Genomic DNA, 19,335 nt, shown 5'->3' with positions numbered 1-19,335 from the left:
TGGCAGTGTAGGATCCGAGGAGGAGCCAGTTAAAGGGGTGAGAAATTAGCAACAGGAGTCTGATATTCAAGCACTGTAGTTCAGAGAAGGATTTTTTTTTTTTTTTTTTCTATAAGGGTAAAAGAGAGTAAGGGACAGGCTGAATAGGGTCAAGTCATGATCAAATTTGCATTTTTAAAACATTACTCAGACAGTACGTGGAACAGATTAACAGAGGAATTTGACAATGTGTAAAGCAGTTGTTTAAATTTTTTTTTTTTTTTTTTTTTTGGAAAATCATCTACACAAGGATAATAGCTGAAGTTATAAGAATCAATATCCGAGGAAAACAAAGTTTGCAGCCAAAGTCATTTTGCAAAAAATATGTCATGACCCTGGTCAAAGGTTTTTAATAGTACTCAGACGCTTCATTTTTTTCCATAGCCTTCTCCCTCAACCCACTGCTTCAGGCATATTTGTCTTCCTTCTATTCCCTGAACTCTCCAACCACTTGTCACTTGACCATCTCGGCCTTGGGTGACCTTTGATCTTGGAATGCTCTTCTCCAGGTAGTCACATTACTGAATTGCCTATCACTTCCTTAGAAAGTCTTCCCTGATCCGCATGAAATGAAGTAATCATAAGGTCATATTTACTCATTTGACTGCTTGAATTCTTTGAACAGCATTTCTGCAATCTTATTTTATTACTTTGATTGATTGACTGATTTACTGGCTATTTTTCTCCATAACTCCAGCTGGCTGAACTAGGGTGTGAGCCCTACGAGACAGAAACTCTATCTGTCTTCACCCCCGAATCCCTGCACCTGAAACAGCGACTGAATGAGCTCAACAAATGCTGCCTGATTGAATGAAGGAATAAATCTATGCTTTTCTTAAAGTATATATGTTTACTATTTTTTAATAAAAAATGTATTTTTCAGACTTTGAAAAGGAGATACTTGTTGGAAAGTCTGAAAAACTGCCACAGCCTAGCAGAGCCAATTAAATGTAATATGATATCCTGGATAGGATCCTAAAACAGAAAAAGGACATAGATAATAAATTTAAAAATCTGAATAAACTGTGGACTTCAGTTAATGATAATATATTAACATTGGTTGATTAATTATTATAAATATACCATACTAGTGTAAGATGTTAACAATAGAGGAAGTTGTTCATGTCAATGGGAGGCATATGGGAACTTTCTATCAGACTTGATCATTTTTTTAAATTTTTTACATACAAATCTAAAACCGTTTCAAAAAATAATATCTATTAGTTTTAAAAAGACATATTTATAAACAGTTTTAAATTACAGAAGTATATATGGTAAAAGCTGAAATTCCATTTATAGAACACCGTAAAACTCCACACACAAAAAATCACTTTTGACAGTTCACTGTGGATCTCTCTAGACCTGTAAATATTTACGCATTCATGAGCACAAACTCAGTCCGTACAATAAGGTTGTTATCTGTTGTTTTTGGCTTGCTTGTTTATTTTTACTTGAAAATATATCACACCTATCTTTCTAAGTCAACATAAGTTCTACCTCACTGTTTCTGAGGCTAGGAAGTATTCCTTTATTTAGCAGTTTATTCAACCGATTTCCTACTGATGAAGACGTAAGTTGTTCTGTTGATACAAACACTACCCTACTCTAGCTCGTGATCCTGTCTACACATTTACTCTTTTCCAGGGCAGAATGCTACCCCATTGTGTGGGTCGGCCACAAGTTACCCCCAGAGTCTTTTCTCTCTACAAGGAGAACAACACTGTTTTTGTGATTGTATGACAAGATTTATAAAGAAACAGTATAAAAATATAGATGTGTGTAAACATAGTCTTCTCTGGTAAGATATTTAACAAGCTAACAGGCCGGGCACAGTGGCTCACACCTGTAATCCCAGCTACTTGGGAGGCTGAGGCAGGAGAATCACTTGAATCCGGGAGGCGGAGGTTGAAGTGAGCCGAAATCGCGCCACTGTACTCCAGCCTGGTGACAGCAAAGAATCCTTCTCAAAAGAAAAAAAAAAAAAAAAGGAAGAAAAAAAAGCTAACAGTGATCATGCTTTGGAAAAGGACTGCTTAAAGACCGTGGAGAGAAAAGAGGCCGGGTTGAACTACGCAACCGCAAGGGGGCACCACTGAAATAGACAACAATGTCAGTGGCGTGCCCTGGAGTTAGTAATGCAGAGGTTCCACAGGGAGGGAGAAATAATTATTTTCTACCTTTAGAATTTTATACCATGTGTCTATATTAGCTATTCAAAAAATTACTTAAAAGGTAGAAAAATGCAATCTGAGAAGTTTCAAATAGTTTTTTTAAGTTTTTTTTTTTTTTTAGACAAAATGATTAATCTCAAACTATAACTAACAGAACAAGTAGAAGAACATTGTTATTTATATCTAGGGTTCAAAAGTTACCTTTGTATTGTCATAAATCTATGGTAGGTTATTACATTAAAACTGAGTAAGATTTCACTGTTACTAAATAAGAAAAAGAAAAAGCATTTTCGTTGCATCTGAGGCTGCTAGTTGCCCAATATCCCTCTTGAGTTAGACACAGAATCATTGGACATTATGCCCAGCTGCGAAGCTGCACCTATTAATGAAGTGTTTAACTATGCAAATAGGGTAGCCCACATAATATAATAAGAAATAGTTTGGAGAGACTCCTGGAAAGTACTAAAAGGGACAAATCCTTCCGGTACTTATCCTTTTCCTTCTTCCTTTTGGAAGATTGTCATGACATGATGATTGGAACTTAAGTAGCCATCTTGTCATCTTGGGGATGGAAACGCATGTGCTAAAGATGATGGAGCAAAAAACCAGATGCAGCCTTGGTCTCTGATGATTTCATGCAGTTTCCAAGCTAATCTTGGACTGCCTCATCTGCATTCTTCATGTGCAAGAATAAAGCCCTGGTTTGTTTAAGCTACCATAGCTAACTTTCTGTTACTACCAGCTGTCCAAGATTCATGTATTAAATAAAGGAAAACATAAAAATTGTAACTCTGGGAGCAGTCCTAAAAAATCATTTGTTTGGTTCCATGCCCTCAGACAACTACTTTACTGCAAATTGGACTTCAAAATTTCCATTTCTTTTCTGATCTGTACCAAAAAAGTTAATGACAGTTTCAGAAAGTAGTATCTTAAATCTGTAACGCTGTTTTTTTTTTTTTTTTTTTTTTTTTTTTTTTTTTTTTTTTTTTTTTTGAGATGGAATCTTGCTCTGTTGCCCAAGCTGGTGTGCAATGGCGTGATCTTGGCTCACTGCAAACTCCGCCTCCCGGGTTCAAGCAATTCTCCTGTCTCAGCCTCCCGAGTAGCTGGGATTACAGGCATGTGCCCCCATGCCCGGCTAATTTTGTATTGTATATTTAGTAGAAAGGGGTTTCTCCATGTTGTTCAGGTTGGTCTCGAACTCCTGATCTCAGGTGATCTACCTGCCTCGGCCTCCTAAAGTGCTGGGATTACAGGCGTAAGCCACTGTGCCCGACATGTAATGCTGTTTTTAATATCCTTTGCCTTTTGGTTAGCTATGTAACCATCAAACTGTTAAAGAAATGGAAAAGTAAATTGATGTGTATTCTCTTGCATTTGCATAGAAATAGTATCTATTTATATTCTATGTATTTAAAACTTTTCTGAAGGTAAACTTATGTTCAGAAAGCATTGATGCATAGAATGGGCTTTAAGTAAACAGTTTTACAATTACATAATGGCCCAGACTTTGATCAAAAAAATAAATGAGAAGAGAACACAAGTTGGTGCAAAGAAGAGAGAAAACATTTTTGTTTTAGATGACAACATTTTATTTAAAAACAGAAAGACACTTTTTTCACACCCTCATTAGAATTACTTCCTGAAGCATTCACAAACCATGTGTATACAAACAGCAGCTGGAACATTTGTTTATTTACAGGAAATGTACAAAACAAAGGAGGCAGAAATGGCTTTCTAAAGCAGCCATTTCTATCTAACCTGACACATTCGCCAGGGGAATTGTGAGAGATTCCCAGAATGATGTTCTTTCCACGTCAATGCAGAATCTCCATCATCAACATCTGTCACTGTCCTTTGGAAGTTTTTAAATCATTAGATTTACAACTTGACCTGTTCAGATTTTTCAATAATACCTGTGTGAATTACTCTGCTTACATTACGTATGATTTTACTCTTTTGATTCAATGATGGCTTTGTATGTAGTAGCCTTTAATGTCTACAATTTATAGAAAGGAATTCTTATAACCATTCTTTATCTGAAAAAAACTACAGTACTCTGGTTTTGTAGATAGAAGTCACTTTCTTTGATCTCAATATCTTTTAACAATAGGTTTAGGGCATCAGAAACATGCAGGGTGCAGATTTATATTTTCTTTCTTACTGACATAAATCAAGTGCAGATTTATCAAGCTGTGAAATATATTAAGTTCACAGGGTTTTAACAAAGGGTTACCAAACCACAAGAACCTGCTGTGATTCAAACTACTTTCAGATGTCCTTTTAATTATATTAAATGAAAGTTTGGGTTGGCTTTGATGCTTATGGGCAAACATCTAAATCTCTTGAAAGAGCTGCTAAAAGTACTCCCTGTTGCTGCGGTTAATATACTACATTGTATGCACACTGCTAGCCAATTTATTCTAGCCACTTTAACAAGGATATCCAGCCTGACAGGCCACACAGAATAGTATCACAAGTCAAGCAAAGCACAAATCATTAGAGGACTCTGAAAGTTGTTTGACATGCACCACAGAGCTCTTTGTCACACAGCCAATTAAGTGACCAAACAAGGAACTTGAAAATACTCATTAATTTCTTCCTAGCAGTATAAATGGAGCTTAGAATCCTTCTTGTCTTATGCACCAAAGGCACACAAGTAAAACTGGCATAATTCAATTTGCACTTTGTCAAAGGCACAAGTAGCAACTTTGGTTCACAGCAAGTGTGCATTAATAATACAAAAAAATTGAAAAGAATGGGCAAAAATGTTTAGATATTGCATGTAATAATGTAGACATGTGGGCTTTGGAATTTTTTTAATTATCAAAAGTTGACATTACTTTTATCTTTGAAAAGCTGTATCAGCATTTCTGAGCAGATTCAGCAGCACTTCACATCATTTCATCCTCTCTGCAATAACTTCAGTTGATTCCAGGATACCATACTCTCCTGGTGCTCCTCATTCCTTAAGGCTGTTTTTTAGTCTCTATTGCTGACTTCTCTTCATTTCCCCAACCTCTTCATGTTACAGAGTCCTGGGGCTCAGTCCTAGATTCTTTTCTTTTCTCTCTTTACACTCATCCCCTTGATGGATTCATCTAGAACACTGATTTCAAATGCCACTCTAAGCATAACACTACCAAATAATTATTTCCAGGCTAATCTCACAAATGAACACCATGATTGTATATTTAATGACATATTTAACATCGATATTGCATGTCTAATAAGAATCTCAAACTTAAAACATGAGCCATAGTGGAGTTCTCTTCCTGACCCTCCCAAATTGGTTGCAGACAGACCATCTCAATAAACAGCGACTTCATCCTTCCAATTGCTCAGGCAAAAAACATTCTGTCATTTCAACTCCTCTTTTTCTCTGAAAACTCCACACAATCTCTTAGTGAATCTTATTTCATTTTTTAAAAAAATTCTGAATCCGAATAATTACCTCAGTATGCAAACTAATATACTAATCCAAGTGGCTGTCATTACCCATATGGTCACCCAGCTTTGGCCCTTACTTTTCTTGCTATTGGCTACTCTCTACTTGTAACAAACATCAGATAATTATCCTCTCCTCAGAAACCTGCAGTGGTTTGTTTACTAGGCTTTTCTGAATAAAAGCTGAAGGCCTTACAATCATCTATCAGAATCTGAGCCTTGCGGTACCACAAGCTCACACCCTGTGATCCTATTCTTTTTCACTCTGTTCCAGTTGCACTAGCCTCCTTCCTTACCAACAAGAATATTTCCGCTTCAGGAACTTTCTGTTCTCTCTGCTAAAATGCTCCCTCCTGCATATCAGCACAGTTGACTCCTTTATCTCCTTTTGAGTTTTGCTCAAATATCACCTCGGTAATTCATTTCATGCTTTCTTGCTTTATTTTACTCTATAGCATTTATCATCATCTGGCATACCATATATTTTACATATTCAGTGTATTGTTCATATTCTTTCACTAGGATTTTCACCTTAGAAGAGAGAAGAGAGTGCAGGGATTTTTGCCTATTATGTGTATTGCTGTACTCGCAGAGCTGATAAGATTATACTGGGCACATGTGCTTAACTAGTAATTCTTAAATATTTTTGTTGTTCACTATGTGATGCTTTTCCATTACTAGGATATAGTATTATATCATACCATATATATAAAATATATTACAGTAATAAGCTCTCTATGTCCTATATACCTATATAGTATATATAGTATACTTTAGTATACTATAATAATGCTCTTTAAGCGTTAAAAAAATCACATAGACTACCTGCCTTTCAAAAACAAAAGAAGAAGAAGAAAAACCAGGTGTGTGTTTTTTTGTTTTTAAATTCACACCTGCTTAACGTTTTTTTTTTTATTATTATTTTTTTCTGATCAGTTCTCAACCAAGCTATGCAAGTGACCAAAACAGATTCTACACAATGACTCAAAGGAATCACATCAGTACCTAGATGAACTTATATTTTCCATTAAGCATGGTCGACTGCAGACTCTCTAGCAAGTACACACTGCCTCTGAGATTTGGTGGGCAAAAGAAACTATTGATAAAAATGAAAATATTTTTAATAATGAGGAAAATGTCCTGTCTTAAAAGTAGTAAAAAATAAACACCAGTAATTCTTAATAGTTCCTGCTAAAGAGGAGAACAATGCTGACAACTATTACTATTTTAAAAACAACAATTTGAGGTTGAAAGATAAGGAAAAAATGCAAACCTAAGTTCTGGTCACATTTAGAAAACATAAAGGCAGTTGTTCTTAAGCTCTTGGAGCATCATACTCTACTCCCATATTCTCAGGAAAACCATGGACCTCTCTCTGAAACTACATGATTTGTACTGGTTCATGAATTATATTTTTAAACTTTCCTCTGCCCCCAATCCCATGACTACAGTCAAGTACTTCCTCAATTCACAAATACTAGCATGGCAATAGTAAGAAAGACAGAAAATAACAAGTGTTGGTGAGGTTGTGGAGCAACTAGAATCCTCTTTTTTTTTTTTTTTTTTTTTTTTGGTGAGACGGAGATTTACTTGCGGCCCAGGCTGGAGTGCAATGGCATGATCTCGGCTCACCGCATCCTCTGCTTCCCAGGTTCAAGCGATTCTCTTGCTTCAGCTTTCCAAGTAGCTGGGATTACAGGCATGTGTCACCAAGCCTGGCTAATTTTGTATTTTTAGTAGAGAAGGGGTTTCACCATATTGCCCAGGCTGATCTCCAACTCCTGACCTAAAGTGATCCGCCCGCCTCGGCCTACCAAAGTGCTAGGATTACAAGCGTGAGCCACTGCGCGCAGCCTGGAATCCTCATATATTGCTGGTGGAAAATGGTACTGTCTCTGGAAAACAGTTGAACAGTTCCCCTTAAACATAGTTACTGTATCTTTCTGCTGGTTTTTTATTCTCTTAAGCTGAAAACTTTTTCATCAGAGTTTCTTCTGAAAATAAAAAGACCTCAAAGCAAATTATATTTGGATATGACCTTAAGATGACAGCACAAAATTACCACATAGCCATTTTACCTCTGTCTCAAAAAAGAGATTAAAAAAAAAATGTCTTACTGCATTCCATCCCTGGAATACAGTGCAAAAAATCAATAAACATAAACCTAATGATATATCTTGCCTCCTATCACCAAAAGATGAGATCAGTCCTGCTAATAACAGTATCTCAGAGATTAGGAGCACAAGCATCTGAATTAGAAAGACTTAGCTTTGAATTTAGGGCACCCTCAATTATTATTGTGCAATCTTGTGAAAGTCATGTAACCCTCCCTGGGCTTCCATTTTTTCATTTGTAAGTTAAAAAATCACAATAATTATATCATATGGTGGTTGTGAATATTAAATAAGAATGTATTCTAATTGCTCTGTACAATAATGGCACATAATTAATGCCTAATAAATAAATTTATTTTTATTTTTTTGGAGATGGAGTCTCACTCTGTCGCCCAAGCTGGAGTGCAGTGGCACGATCTCAGCTCACTGCAACCTCCACCTCCCGGGTTCAAGCAATTCTCCTGCCTCAGCCTCCCGAGTAGCTGAGATTACAGGCATGTAACACCACGCCCAGTTAATTTTTATATTTTTAGTAAAGACAAGGTTTCACCATGTTGGCCAGGCTGGTCTCAAACTGCTGGTCTCAAGTGATCTGCCCGCCTTGGCCTTCCAAAGTGTTAGGATTCCAGGAAATTAATTTATTCTTAACGACAAATCATTGTTAGTCTTAATCATGGTGTTTAAGCAGCACAGGACACATGCCAGGAGAGAAGCAATAGTACCATCAGTGCTATTTGTGTGACCTTGGGCCAGTACACTATCTCATCTTCATCTATAAGGCCCCTTCTGGTAATATTAAATCACGGCAACTGTTTACTATGCATGTGTAACACAAGTCTTACTTGTTTTCTCCAGTAGAAAACTGAAAACTCTCTGCCTTTTCTTGTTTTTTTAAGAGACAATGAGTCTCACCAAGTTCCCCAGGCTATATTCGAACTCCTAGGCTCAAAAAATCCTTCTGCCTTAGCTTCTTGAGTACCCGGGGCTCTGTAGGGCCATGTCATTGTGTCTAAGAAATGGAAGTAATATGTTTTACTATGACATATATCAATTTATATCTTATGATACTCAACAAGAATTTTAGTGTAATCTAAAATTATAATTACAATTAAAATATGCATATTAAACTCAATTTTTTTTTTTTTTTTTGGTTAAAACTCTTGGGATGCAAACATAATGGCTTTTAAGGAGATTCACATATCATTTAAAATATCACACCAGCCACTTTCAATTGTACAACTACAGGTCAGTTATCATAGTTGACAAGTGATAGTTAAAATTTCACTGTGCTATCATTTGTGTGTGAGATAAACAAAAGGTTAAAAGTAAGAAGATACAAAAGGTAAGTCTGGATAATTCATAAAATAGACACTGAACTTCTAAGTAATTGAAAGCTAAATGGAGTTAGACAGCCAAAATCAACCCTAAAAGATTCATTGCTTGTGTCTATGAAAAGGCCATATATTTAAAAAAAAATTATGATGACTTAGAAATCATCTTATTTCAAATTTAATGCATAAAGCACTTCAAACATATTTCACACCTATTTCATAGATAGCTCTGAATGTACTCTGAACATAGAAACAATAGGAAACATAAAACAAGTCTTTAAAATGTAAATAGACTAAAGTTTAAAGGATTAGTCACTCTGGAATTTCATGGAATAATGATCTACATTAAGAGGAACAGAGGTAGTGCAATGTATTAGAGAGCAGAGCATTTCTGATTCACCAATATTCTGTTTGTATTTGGTGTTATAATGTTTACTCAGTAGCTGAAACATTTATTCATAGTCAGTTATAACCAGGAAATCAACCATTGAATAAACTGCTATTAATTTTGCACCAGAGATTCATGTTTGAATGACCATGCATTTCATAGGTTTAAATACCAAAAGACTAATTATCCCAAAGGCCCCATTAAAAGGATAGCATAGATTGCAATCAAAAACAATCCTAACATTGCTCAGTTCAAAAATGATCTTCAGCTTTTGATGATAAAGGATATTTTTATTTCTCTACCTATTGTACTCACTGAGAGTATAGGTCATATATAGATATATATTTATATATACATATATATTTATATATAGATATATATGTGTGTATATGTATATAAACACACCTATATAGACCTCGCAAGCAATTTTCCCCAAAACCTTAGAAAAATAAACCTGAACAGTTTCTTATACACAAAGATTCATTATTTTATAAAATAAAACAAAAGTTAAAAGTTTATCTTCCTAATCTCTGTTCAATGTTGAAATTTTCTTTTTCCTTTTGAATAGTATTTTCACAAAATGCCCTTATTAGCCTTATTCTAATAGCTTCACTTCACATTCAACATGAAATGTGCAAGAATAATATTTTTTTCATTCTGGTTTTCTTTTTTTTTTTTTTTTTGAGACGGAGTCTCGTTCTGCTGCCCAGGCTGGAGTGCAATGGCCAGATCTCAGCTCACTGCAAGCCCCGCCTCCTGGGTTTACGCCATTCTCCTGCCTCAGCCTCCCAAGTAGCTGGGACTACAGGCGCCCGCCATGTCGCCCGGTTAGTTTTTTGTATTTTTTAGCAGAGACGGGGTTTCACCGTGTTAGCCAGGATGGTCTCGATCTCCTGACCTCGTGATCCGCCCGTCTCGGCCTCCCAAAGTGCTGGGATTACAGGCTTGAGCCACCGCGCCCGGCTCAGTATGGTTTTTAAGTTTCTAATTGCTCATTCTGCAAAACAATGCTGAGATTAAAGTAATAAGAATTGATGAGACTCAGAACATGTGACTCCAAAATATGGCACATTGGCATTTGAGAAAACAGCAAAAGCAGGAAGGTAATTCTCATCTTCACCCTGCCTTTTTCTCCTGATGCAAATCAAACAACTGAGCAAGAATTTTCTAACTTTCCCTTGAATCAGGTCATAATATTCTCCTTAAAGAATGTCCAATTCTCAATTCTATACTACCCAGAAGGACAGTGGAATGTGAATATTCAGATCATTGGAAAGGCATAAATGAACAAATTAATTTTTAGCGTTTACATCAACCTAATTTACATCTCCCTATACCTGGAAGGAAGGATCTCAAAACACAGAGATGCCCAGAACAATCTGAACAAATGCCTTGCTAAGTTCCCCCCAATGTACTACCATTAGATAATTCCCCCTTTGTCCAGTTGCACTTTCCCACGACTGTCTCCTCTTTATCAAACCTACATATAAAAAATACAAGTTTTTCTGTTTCTTGGGGTCATTACCAAATGCTGCTATCTCACATAAAAATTATACAAAATAAATTTTTATGTTTTTCTCTTGTTAACCTGTCTTTTGTTATAGGGGCCTGAGTCATGAACCTAGTTATAGATCAGGAAAAGAAATACTTCCTTCCCTACAGAAACCACACATAATCATAATAGACACCTTTGGCCAACTACAAATTTAGCCAACTTATAGGGAACATTTGTAATGTGTTCTTGTGTTGCTCAGGAGACTTGGAAGACACCAAATCCAATCAAAGTGATCAGTATACATTTCCAGAATGAGAGTATATCTAAAGAAAGTTGAGTCTACTCAACTGCATTTTCATTCCTCTGAAGTGTTAGTGTAACTAACATCTATCAATCAATGTTTTCTCCTAGATAGTAAAATCCTAGACAAGGACTGTATTATATTTGCTTTGTTCACTTATAATTGTTGAGGATATGAAGATAGTCATGTATAGAATTTACAAATGGCATAGCTGCAAGAAAAAGAATTTGCCAGCCAGAATTAAGCAAATGATTACAGCTGGCACACAGAGATATTTCCATTCATTAAAAAGTCTACTGTATTGTGCTTTTCACAATCTAAGTTTGTCCCAAGCCTATCCAGTTCCTTTTGCTATGATTTTATGCTCATTAAGTCACTTTCTCATTATAAATCCAATTCTCAATTCTATATTACCCAGAAGGATAGCAGATGTGAATATTCAGATCACTGGAAAGGCATAAATAAACAAATCGATTTTTACTATTTATATCAACCTAACTTAAGAATTTTGGTTTAAAGAAGTAAACACCCTGATATTATGTTCACCTTCAAATTAACTGATGAAGTTTTGTTTTTAAACTGCCAATCTCATACCCATTAATTTGGTTCTTGAGGGTATCTCTTTATAAATGCAGATGGACTTTCTCTTTTAAAATGCTGTGAAATGTATACATGTAGAATAAAGTTTACAGCCAAACATTTTCATTGTTCCTCCTGCCTTCTTTGTTTCTTTCCTTCATTTCTTGTAAAACAAAACAAAACAAAACAAAACAAAAACTAGAGAGCTTGCTTCTGAGGTTGTTCTCTGTCATACAAAATCCATAAACATAGGTATGGTTTATTGCTTATAAATTACAACATGCTTACAAATTAGAGCATGTCAGCCAGAAACAAAGTGCATTTACATTGGGATTACAGTTTTCGCAATAAGTAAGAGAGTAAGATAGTCACAATCATGCCTTGAGCCAATAAACAGCTTTACTGAGGAACAGAAGCATGATATTTCAAGTATCCTGGATTACTTGTTGTTTTGTAAGACTGATTTAGTTTCATTTCTGAATGACTTGCTACTCAAATATGGGCTGACCCAATGAAAAAATGAAATGTTTTCATACCCACCTCTATGAAAAATAAATAGGGATTTTATAGATTGGGATTTTATAGATTATACCCAACTCACCTCTTAGTGATGATGCAAAAGTTCACACCTCAAGTTGCACCTCCTTCTTAGTCTGTGTTCCTCTTGTTTGACAGAGCATTGGCCCTGCCAACGCTTTTATGTTTTTCTGTTCCCACCCTTCTGCCCCTCCATGAAATTCCTTTATTTCAGTAAGGTACATTATCGTTTTTCTATCAGGTGTCCATGCATGCCATCACAACACAGATATTCAACAACTTAACACATTTATAAAAACGCAGAAAGTACCTGGACATAGGCTCTGCAAGAGCGCTCTCTTTTCTGAAGCTGAATCCATTAAGACAGCAGATTAAACACAGAATAGAAAAAACAAGTTAGTGACAGAAGAAAACAAGAAAAATAAAAGAACACATCTACACAAAACACCTTATTTTGTCATTCACTGCTTTTCAGAAGAAAATGAAAGCTAAGCAGCAGCAAAATGTAAGCAAGCAATGGCTTGAAAAATAGTAGCCAACATCCTTTCAGAACAACCTAAGTGAAAACTGTATGGTACGAAGTTGTTAATGATAGCAAGAAATCTTTGAATACATTTAGTAGAAATTAGTAAAAATCAATATACTTCATTCATCTGAAATGATTCATTTCACATTAGGTTAGTTATGAATTTATGGGTGACAAAGACATGAAGTTAAGGAAATTACGTCAAAAGTTTGGAACCCATTTTTTGAAGATTATTTGTGGTTTACAGATAATATAAATGGTTAATGTGCACCACAAATCATATGTTCTTCATATATACAAAAACTTCTGTTTATCAGGAAAAAAGAAATGCCCATTCATTATGACTCTTTGATTCTAATGGGCACATACTAGAGGTAACTAGCTACTGATTTAAAAAATGTGATTATTCTCCTGATTAATCACTGCTTTTATTTCTTGAAGAATTTCTTTCGACAGTTTTGACCAAAAATCAAATGATAGAAACTTTGGTGGGATAAGAAGTATATTTCTGTTTGTTTGTTTGCATAGAGAGTGATGTCTTTCTGGGCAAAAGGTTAGCAATAACTCATGTTATGTCCCAAACATTATTTCCTGGTGATAAAATGAATAATTAATAACAGTTTATCCACCATGTTTAAATAAATGAGCTAAAATTTTATAAATTCACTTGTGGGTTTTCCTCTTCTTTCCTATATATATATATTTTTTCCTTAGTAGCCTTGATTGTTGAAGGAGAAAATTACCCAGTTTTAAGAAGCAGTTACCCAGATGCCTTTTGTGTGGCTTATACTCTCCCAACTCTAATTCATGCATTCTTCAATGAGCATAGAGCAGTTACTCCTCTAAAGAATTAAGTGAGGAATGAATGCAAGTAAATTACCAGGGCTGTCATTTGGATCACTGACTTGCATCATAGTTTGCAGGACTCTAACCCTCCAGAATTTCAATATAGAGCACAGTTGATTTGTACTGAGTTGACTTTTCAAATCTGATGGGTTATAACTGCTTCAGGGAAAGTGGGAACCACAGGAAATGAGAGCAAGCCAGCAAGCATGTGAATAACTTTTGCCCTCCCTTCTCCTTACCCCATCATGCAAATTAACATATGACAAACCACATTATATAAACAATTGAAAAGAGCCAAATGGGTAACAAAAGAAAGCATTAAAAAGCTTCACAAATGGAAATTTGCCCATTATTTAGTTATTTGATATTCAGAGTAGGCAAGCTGATTAGCTGTAGCTAGTTAGAATGTGACATTAATTGCCAGCTTTACCTGATATTGTCAGACATCAACACCATTTTTAAATAAAGATACAAAGTACTGCTATAACAAGTCATGTTATGGATATGACTTGTTGTTTTGTAAGACTGATTTAGTTTCATTTCTGAATGACTTGCTACTCAAATATGGGCTGACCCAATGAAAAAATGAAATGTTTTCATACCCACCTCTATGAAAAATAAATAGGGATTTTATAGATTGGGATTTTATAGATTATACCCAACAAATTTTATGAAAACTTTAAAGACATACACACACACACAGACACACACACACACACACACACACACACACACACACACATTAATAGAAATGACTACATCCAGTACATTATGATAGCAATAGCTGGCAGCAATATTCATTAATAGCATCCAGCCAGTCTGCGCAACAACGCATTAAAATCACAGCATGCCCAGATTGTATAGGTAGCTGTGGATTATATTCCATCAAGCAATTAGTTGTGATTCTATCAAGGGCATAAGTGACAAAAATAGCTCCTTTATGCTCAGAATGAAAAAAAATAATAATTTTTATCGAATAATAAAACTGTACCTGTTTTCTGTAGATGAAATTGCAAAACAAAACAAACAAAAAACAAACAAACAAACAAAACTGTTTGCCAGATAAAATACCTGGCTTTTCTGTGTTGAATAATCATTATTTAGAAAATGTATTTCCTTTTGATGAGTGAAATTCTTAACCTAGTAAGACACAGAAGAACTAAACATATTAAAAGACTACTTTGCAGTCATTTTCATTCTAAATGAGAATGTTCTTTTAGTGAATTCCATAGAGGAATATTAATCTGGCAATGTCAAATTCTTCTTTTATAAAGTAGTAAGGCTATCATGGTATTCAAGGCCCTAAAATTCAGTTTCAATCATTGAACATCTCTACTACACAAATGCCAGCCAGTCAGGGAACACATGTCATTTGAAGGTAGCTATGCTAATATGTTTTACCATAGGGTTAATTCACCATGTGATATTTTGTTACATAAGTAAATTATATTATTTATAAATATATGAAATATATTTTATATGCTTATGTAAATAAATGTCTATTTCATTTATATAAATATAAATGAAAATTCATAAAATGTATTTTCCCTGAAGTTAAAAACATAAATAATTTTTTTTTTACTTACAATTCAAATTTGCTGGAAAATATTTAAGCATTTAACATTTTAATGTTAGTGATACAAAATCTGAGTGATTTCAAAGTCAAAAGGAAGCAGAAATTAAACTTAATTACTTGCCTTATGAATTTTTTAAAAGTTTTATTAGGGTAAATTATCTCAGTTTTTAAATAATCTATAATGGATGTTAGAGATCCATCCATCCTTCCAGAAGAAGATCTGTAATATCTTCTTGTTATTATGTTCTAAAGTCTTACTTATTGATTAGACATTTGTTTCATTGTCAATTATCTTAACATAAAAGTTTGAAAGAAAAAAGAAACTGAGTTTATGTACATTAACCCTCTCTGAATTTAGCATACCAGAATAACTGCCATGGAAAACAGAATTATAAATTCAAAATATATAGAGAGAAATTATCATTTACCATTTCTTTAGATTAAGAACAACGTAGTTCTATTATAATGAAATAACAAAGGAATTGAAAATAACTGTTGATTCTCTTTATAATGATTATATTCTATAGAAGGGGGAAAATTAAGCAGTGAAGTCTTTCTAATTTTATGAAAACTTTAAAGACATACACACATACACAGTCACACACACACACACACACACACACACACACATAATTGGGGTCCTTACCTTGTTCAAACTCCGGGCAGCGCTATCTTTTCCACCTGGGGTCAAGTTCCGAAGTTGTACATCTAGGAGGCCTACCAGCTGATCCATGGCCCGGACAGAGTAGCTGATGTCCCCAGCATTCAAGTGATTTCTTGTCTGTTCAGCCAGCTCTCTAGCAATGTTGGCAGCTGTCTCACCAGATTTCAACTATAATTTTTAAACAGAATACAAAGGAAAGAGATCTCACATAAATACTTTTATTGGTTTCTTTCAATGATCATGTTTGCATGTAATTGTAATGACTGATTCAAGAAATAGTTGTTAAACTCCATCTTCATCTGGAATACACTCCCCAATTTTTCCTGCGAATTCATATTTTTCTTCAAAACTTGACTTTAAACTCATGTCTTCAGAAAGTTCCTCCTGAGGAAACTTACTTTGAAAATTCATGTTTACCTCAATTATCTATTTGGGTAGTTAAGTCTAAGGTTGCCCTATGGTTTTCTCTGTGAGTTTCTAAAGTTGACTTAGTTGCTTGTGTGTTGTGGAACCCCAACCACATTGTAAGTTCTCAGAGGCACGTACACATTTTCCTTTGTGTCTAGTTTAGCACTTAGTTCACAGTGAATACTCATCAGCTGCTAAGCTCTGTGAAAATTCTACCAGAAATAAAATCTGGGCTTTTCAAAGTGATTTTCGTCTTCTTACTAACTGAATAAGGAATTTCTCTCCCGGTATGTTATTGCTTAGTTTCCAGTATTTTTTTTTCTCTGAAAGTACATGCTGATTTTTCAAGTACATTCTACAAGAATATGTCAAATTGTCAACACTCCAAAAATATTAAAATAGATAAAGACCTAATACATCATCATCACTAGAACAAATTTGTTAGCCATGGGTAATTCAAAGATAGGAATATATATTAATTGGTAAGAAAGTCATGAGAAACAAGAAAGAAGAAACAAGAATGAGTAAATAAGTGTAATTTCCCAAGTCATACTCTTCTTTGTTTTGAAATTAAAAAAGTAAAACAGGACTATCACACATTTACACTAAATAAATAAAAAGTGTCCAAAGTAAAAATAATGAACACCTCTATTTCACCTTTCTATATTCTCACTTTCTAGAGAGTATTTATTTATTTATTTATTTATTTATTTATTTATTTATTTATTTTTGAGACAGAGTTTCGCCTTTGTCACCCAGGATGAAGTGCAATGGTGCAATCTCTCGGCTCACTGCAACCTCTGCCTCCCGGGTTCAAGCGATTCTCCTGCCCCAGCCTCCCGAGTAGCTGGGATTACAAATGCCTGCCACCACGCTCAGCTAATTTTTGCATTTTTTAGTAGAGATGGGGTTTCACCATGTTGGCCAGGCTGGTTTTGAACTCCTGACCTTAGGTAATCTACCCGTCTCGGGCTCCCAAAGTGCTGGGATTACAGGCATGAGCCACCGCGCCCAGCTTTTTTTTTTTTTTTTTTTTTTTCCCTTTAGTAAGACAGATCTCACTGTCACCCAGGCTGAAGAAGTTCAGGGGCACAATCATAGCTCATCACAGTTCACTGTAACCTTGAACTCCTGGGCTCAAGGCATCCTCCCAGCTCATCCTCCAATGTAGCTGGGACTACGGGTGTGCACCCACTATGCATGGCTAATTTTTTTTTTTTTTTTTTTTTTTTTTTTTGTAGAGATGGGGCTCCTGGTCTTATGCTATCCTTCCACTTTGGCCTCCTAAACGCTGAGATTATAGTTGCAAGTCTCTAGGAGTTTGTTAATAATTTGATGTTATCTTTTCAAACTTTAATCTGTCCTACTGTCAGAGGCCTTCCAACCATAGTAACTGCATTTTGAGTGAGGGCTAAGAAAATGAGGCCGGGACTTGCTGACTTGCATTCTCAGAAAGTTAGGCATTCCTAGTTTCTAGATATTTATGGTTAAGGGAACAAACTAGTAATGTTTGCTAAACAGACCCAGCCTTGGGAGATATCACGATATCTAGAGAACAAAGGCATTCCTAATTTTGCTTTAAAGACAGTAATATCAATTTTTGCAAAATATAGTAATTCAGAAAAGTAGCCGGGGGCGGTGGCTCCCAGCACTTTGGGAGGCTGAGGCGGGCGGATCACAAAGCCAGGAGATCGAGACCATCCTGGCCAACATGGGGAAAACCCGTCTCTACTAAAAATACAATAAATTAGCCGGGTGTGGTGGCAGATGCCCTTAGTCCCAGATACTCGGGAGGCTGAGGCAGGAGAATGGCATGAATACGGGAGGCGAAGCTTGCAGTGAGCCGAGACCGTGCCACTGCACTCCAGCCTGGGTGACAGAGCAAGACTGCCTATCAAAAAAAAAAAAAAAAGACAGAAAAGAAAATTAACGCTTTATCACAAACCCTTGGAGCACAGCACATCTCCCCAGTATCTCTTTTTATCTCGTATATAAATACACACACACACATACACACACACACACATATACAAGCACTGGGCTGGGCACGGTGGCTCATGCCTGTTATTCCAGCACTTTGGGAGGCTAAGGCGGGTGTATCACGAGGTCAGGAGTTTGACGCCAGCTTGGCCAACATGATGACACCCCGTCTCTAGTAAAAATACAAAAATTAGCCAGGCATGGTGGTGCGTGCCTGTAATCCCAGCTACTTGGGAGACTGAGGCAGGAGAATTGCTTGAACCCAGGAGGCGGAGGTTGCCCTGAGCTCAGATTGCACCACTGCACTCCAGCCTGGGTGACAGAGCCAGACTCTTACCTCAAAAACAAACTAACTAACTAACTAACTAACTAACTAAATGGAAAAAATATACGTACACAAGTATTTTACCTAGGGTGGATGCATTCCTCCTCTTACTTTTGGGAACGTCCTACACTGCCTATGGAATAGCTATCCTTTCACCACTGTACTTTCTTAATCAACTTGCTTTTGCTTTGCACTGCGGACTCGCCCTAAATTCTTTCTTGGGCAAGATCCAAAAGCCCCCTCTTGGGGTCTGGATCCGAAGCCTTTTCCTGTAACATCATTACTATTTAAATATATAATAGTGTCATTATGTGCAAAATTATTTTCTTCCCCTTTTTAAAGGCAGTCCAACACAGAAAGTGGGAACACAAAGAGAAAGCCATACTCTCTGTAAGTTTTTTCACTAATGGGTATTCAGAAAGCTAAAAGGGGGACAAGTAAAACTCTTCTTTAAATAGGTAGGTTATCGGTTATCATGATCTACTTGGGATGCTTAGCGTTTGTATCAGGATTGAATGTTAAAGAAACAATAAATTAATTAAACTGATTAGAATACCTAAATTATTTTCAGTCATATTCTCATGTATATAGAAAAGCCTAACTCAAAA

At 35.7% G+C, this 19,335-nt stretch overlaps 1 protein-coding gene across 7 annotated transcripts in view; it reads right to left on the bottom strand.

Moving 5' to 3' along the window:
• ADGRL3 (adhesion G protein-coupled receptor L3) overlaps positions 1 to 19,335 on the bottom strand; it is a 915,407-nt gene that overhangs the window by 156,741 nt on the left and 739,331 nt on the right. For 5 of the 7 annotated variants that reach the window (XM_030925166.1, XM_030925200.1, XM_030925192.1 and 2 more), the window contains 2 exons: positions 15,997 to 16,182; positions 12,713 to 12,751 (listed from right to left, as the gene is read on the bottom strand). In XM_030925166.1, coding sequence (XP_030781026.1) covers positions 12,713 to 12,751; positions 15,997 to 16,182 — 225 coding nt within the window. The remainder of the gene's footprint in view (positions 1 to 12,712; positions 12,752 to 15,996; positions 16,183 to 19,335) is intronic. The other 2 variants (XM_030925184.1, XM_030925179.1) reach the window with 1 other exon arrangement.

This window comes from Rhinopithecus roxellana, chromosome 2, assembly GCF_007565055.1.
Source record: "Rhinopithecus roxellana isolate Shanxi Qingling chromosome 2, ASM756505v1, whole genome shotgun sequence".
NCBI classification, from domain to species: Eukaryota; Metazoa; Chordata; class Mammalia; order Primates; family Cercopithecidae; genus Rhinopithecus; species Rhinopithecus roxellana.
Note: the sequence above shows the minus strand (reverse complement) of the source record. Positions and strands in the feature narration are given on the sequence as shown.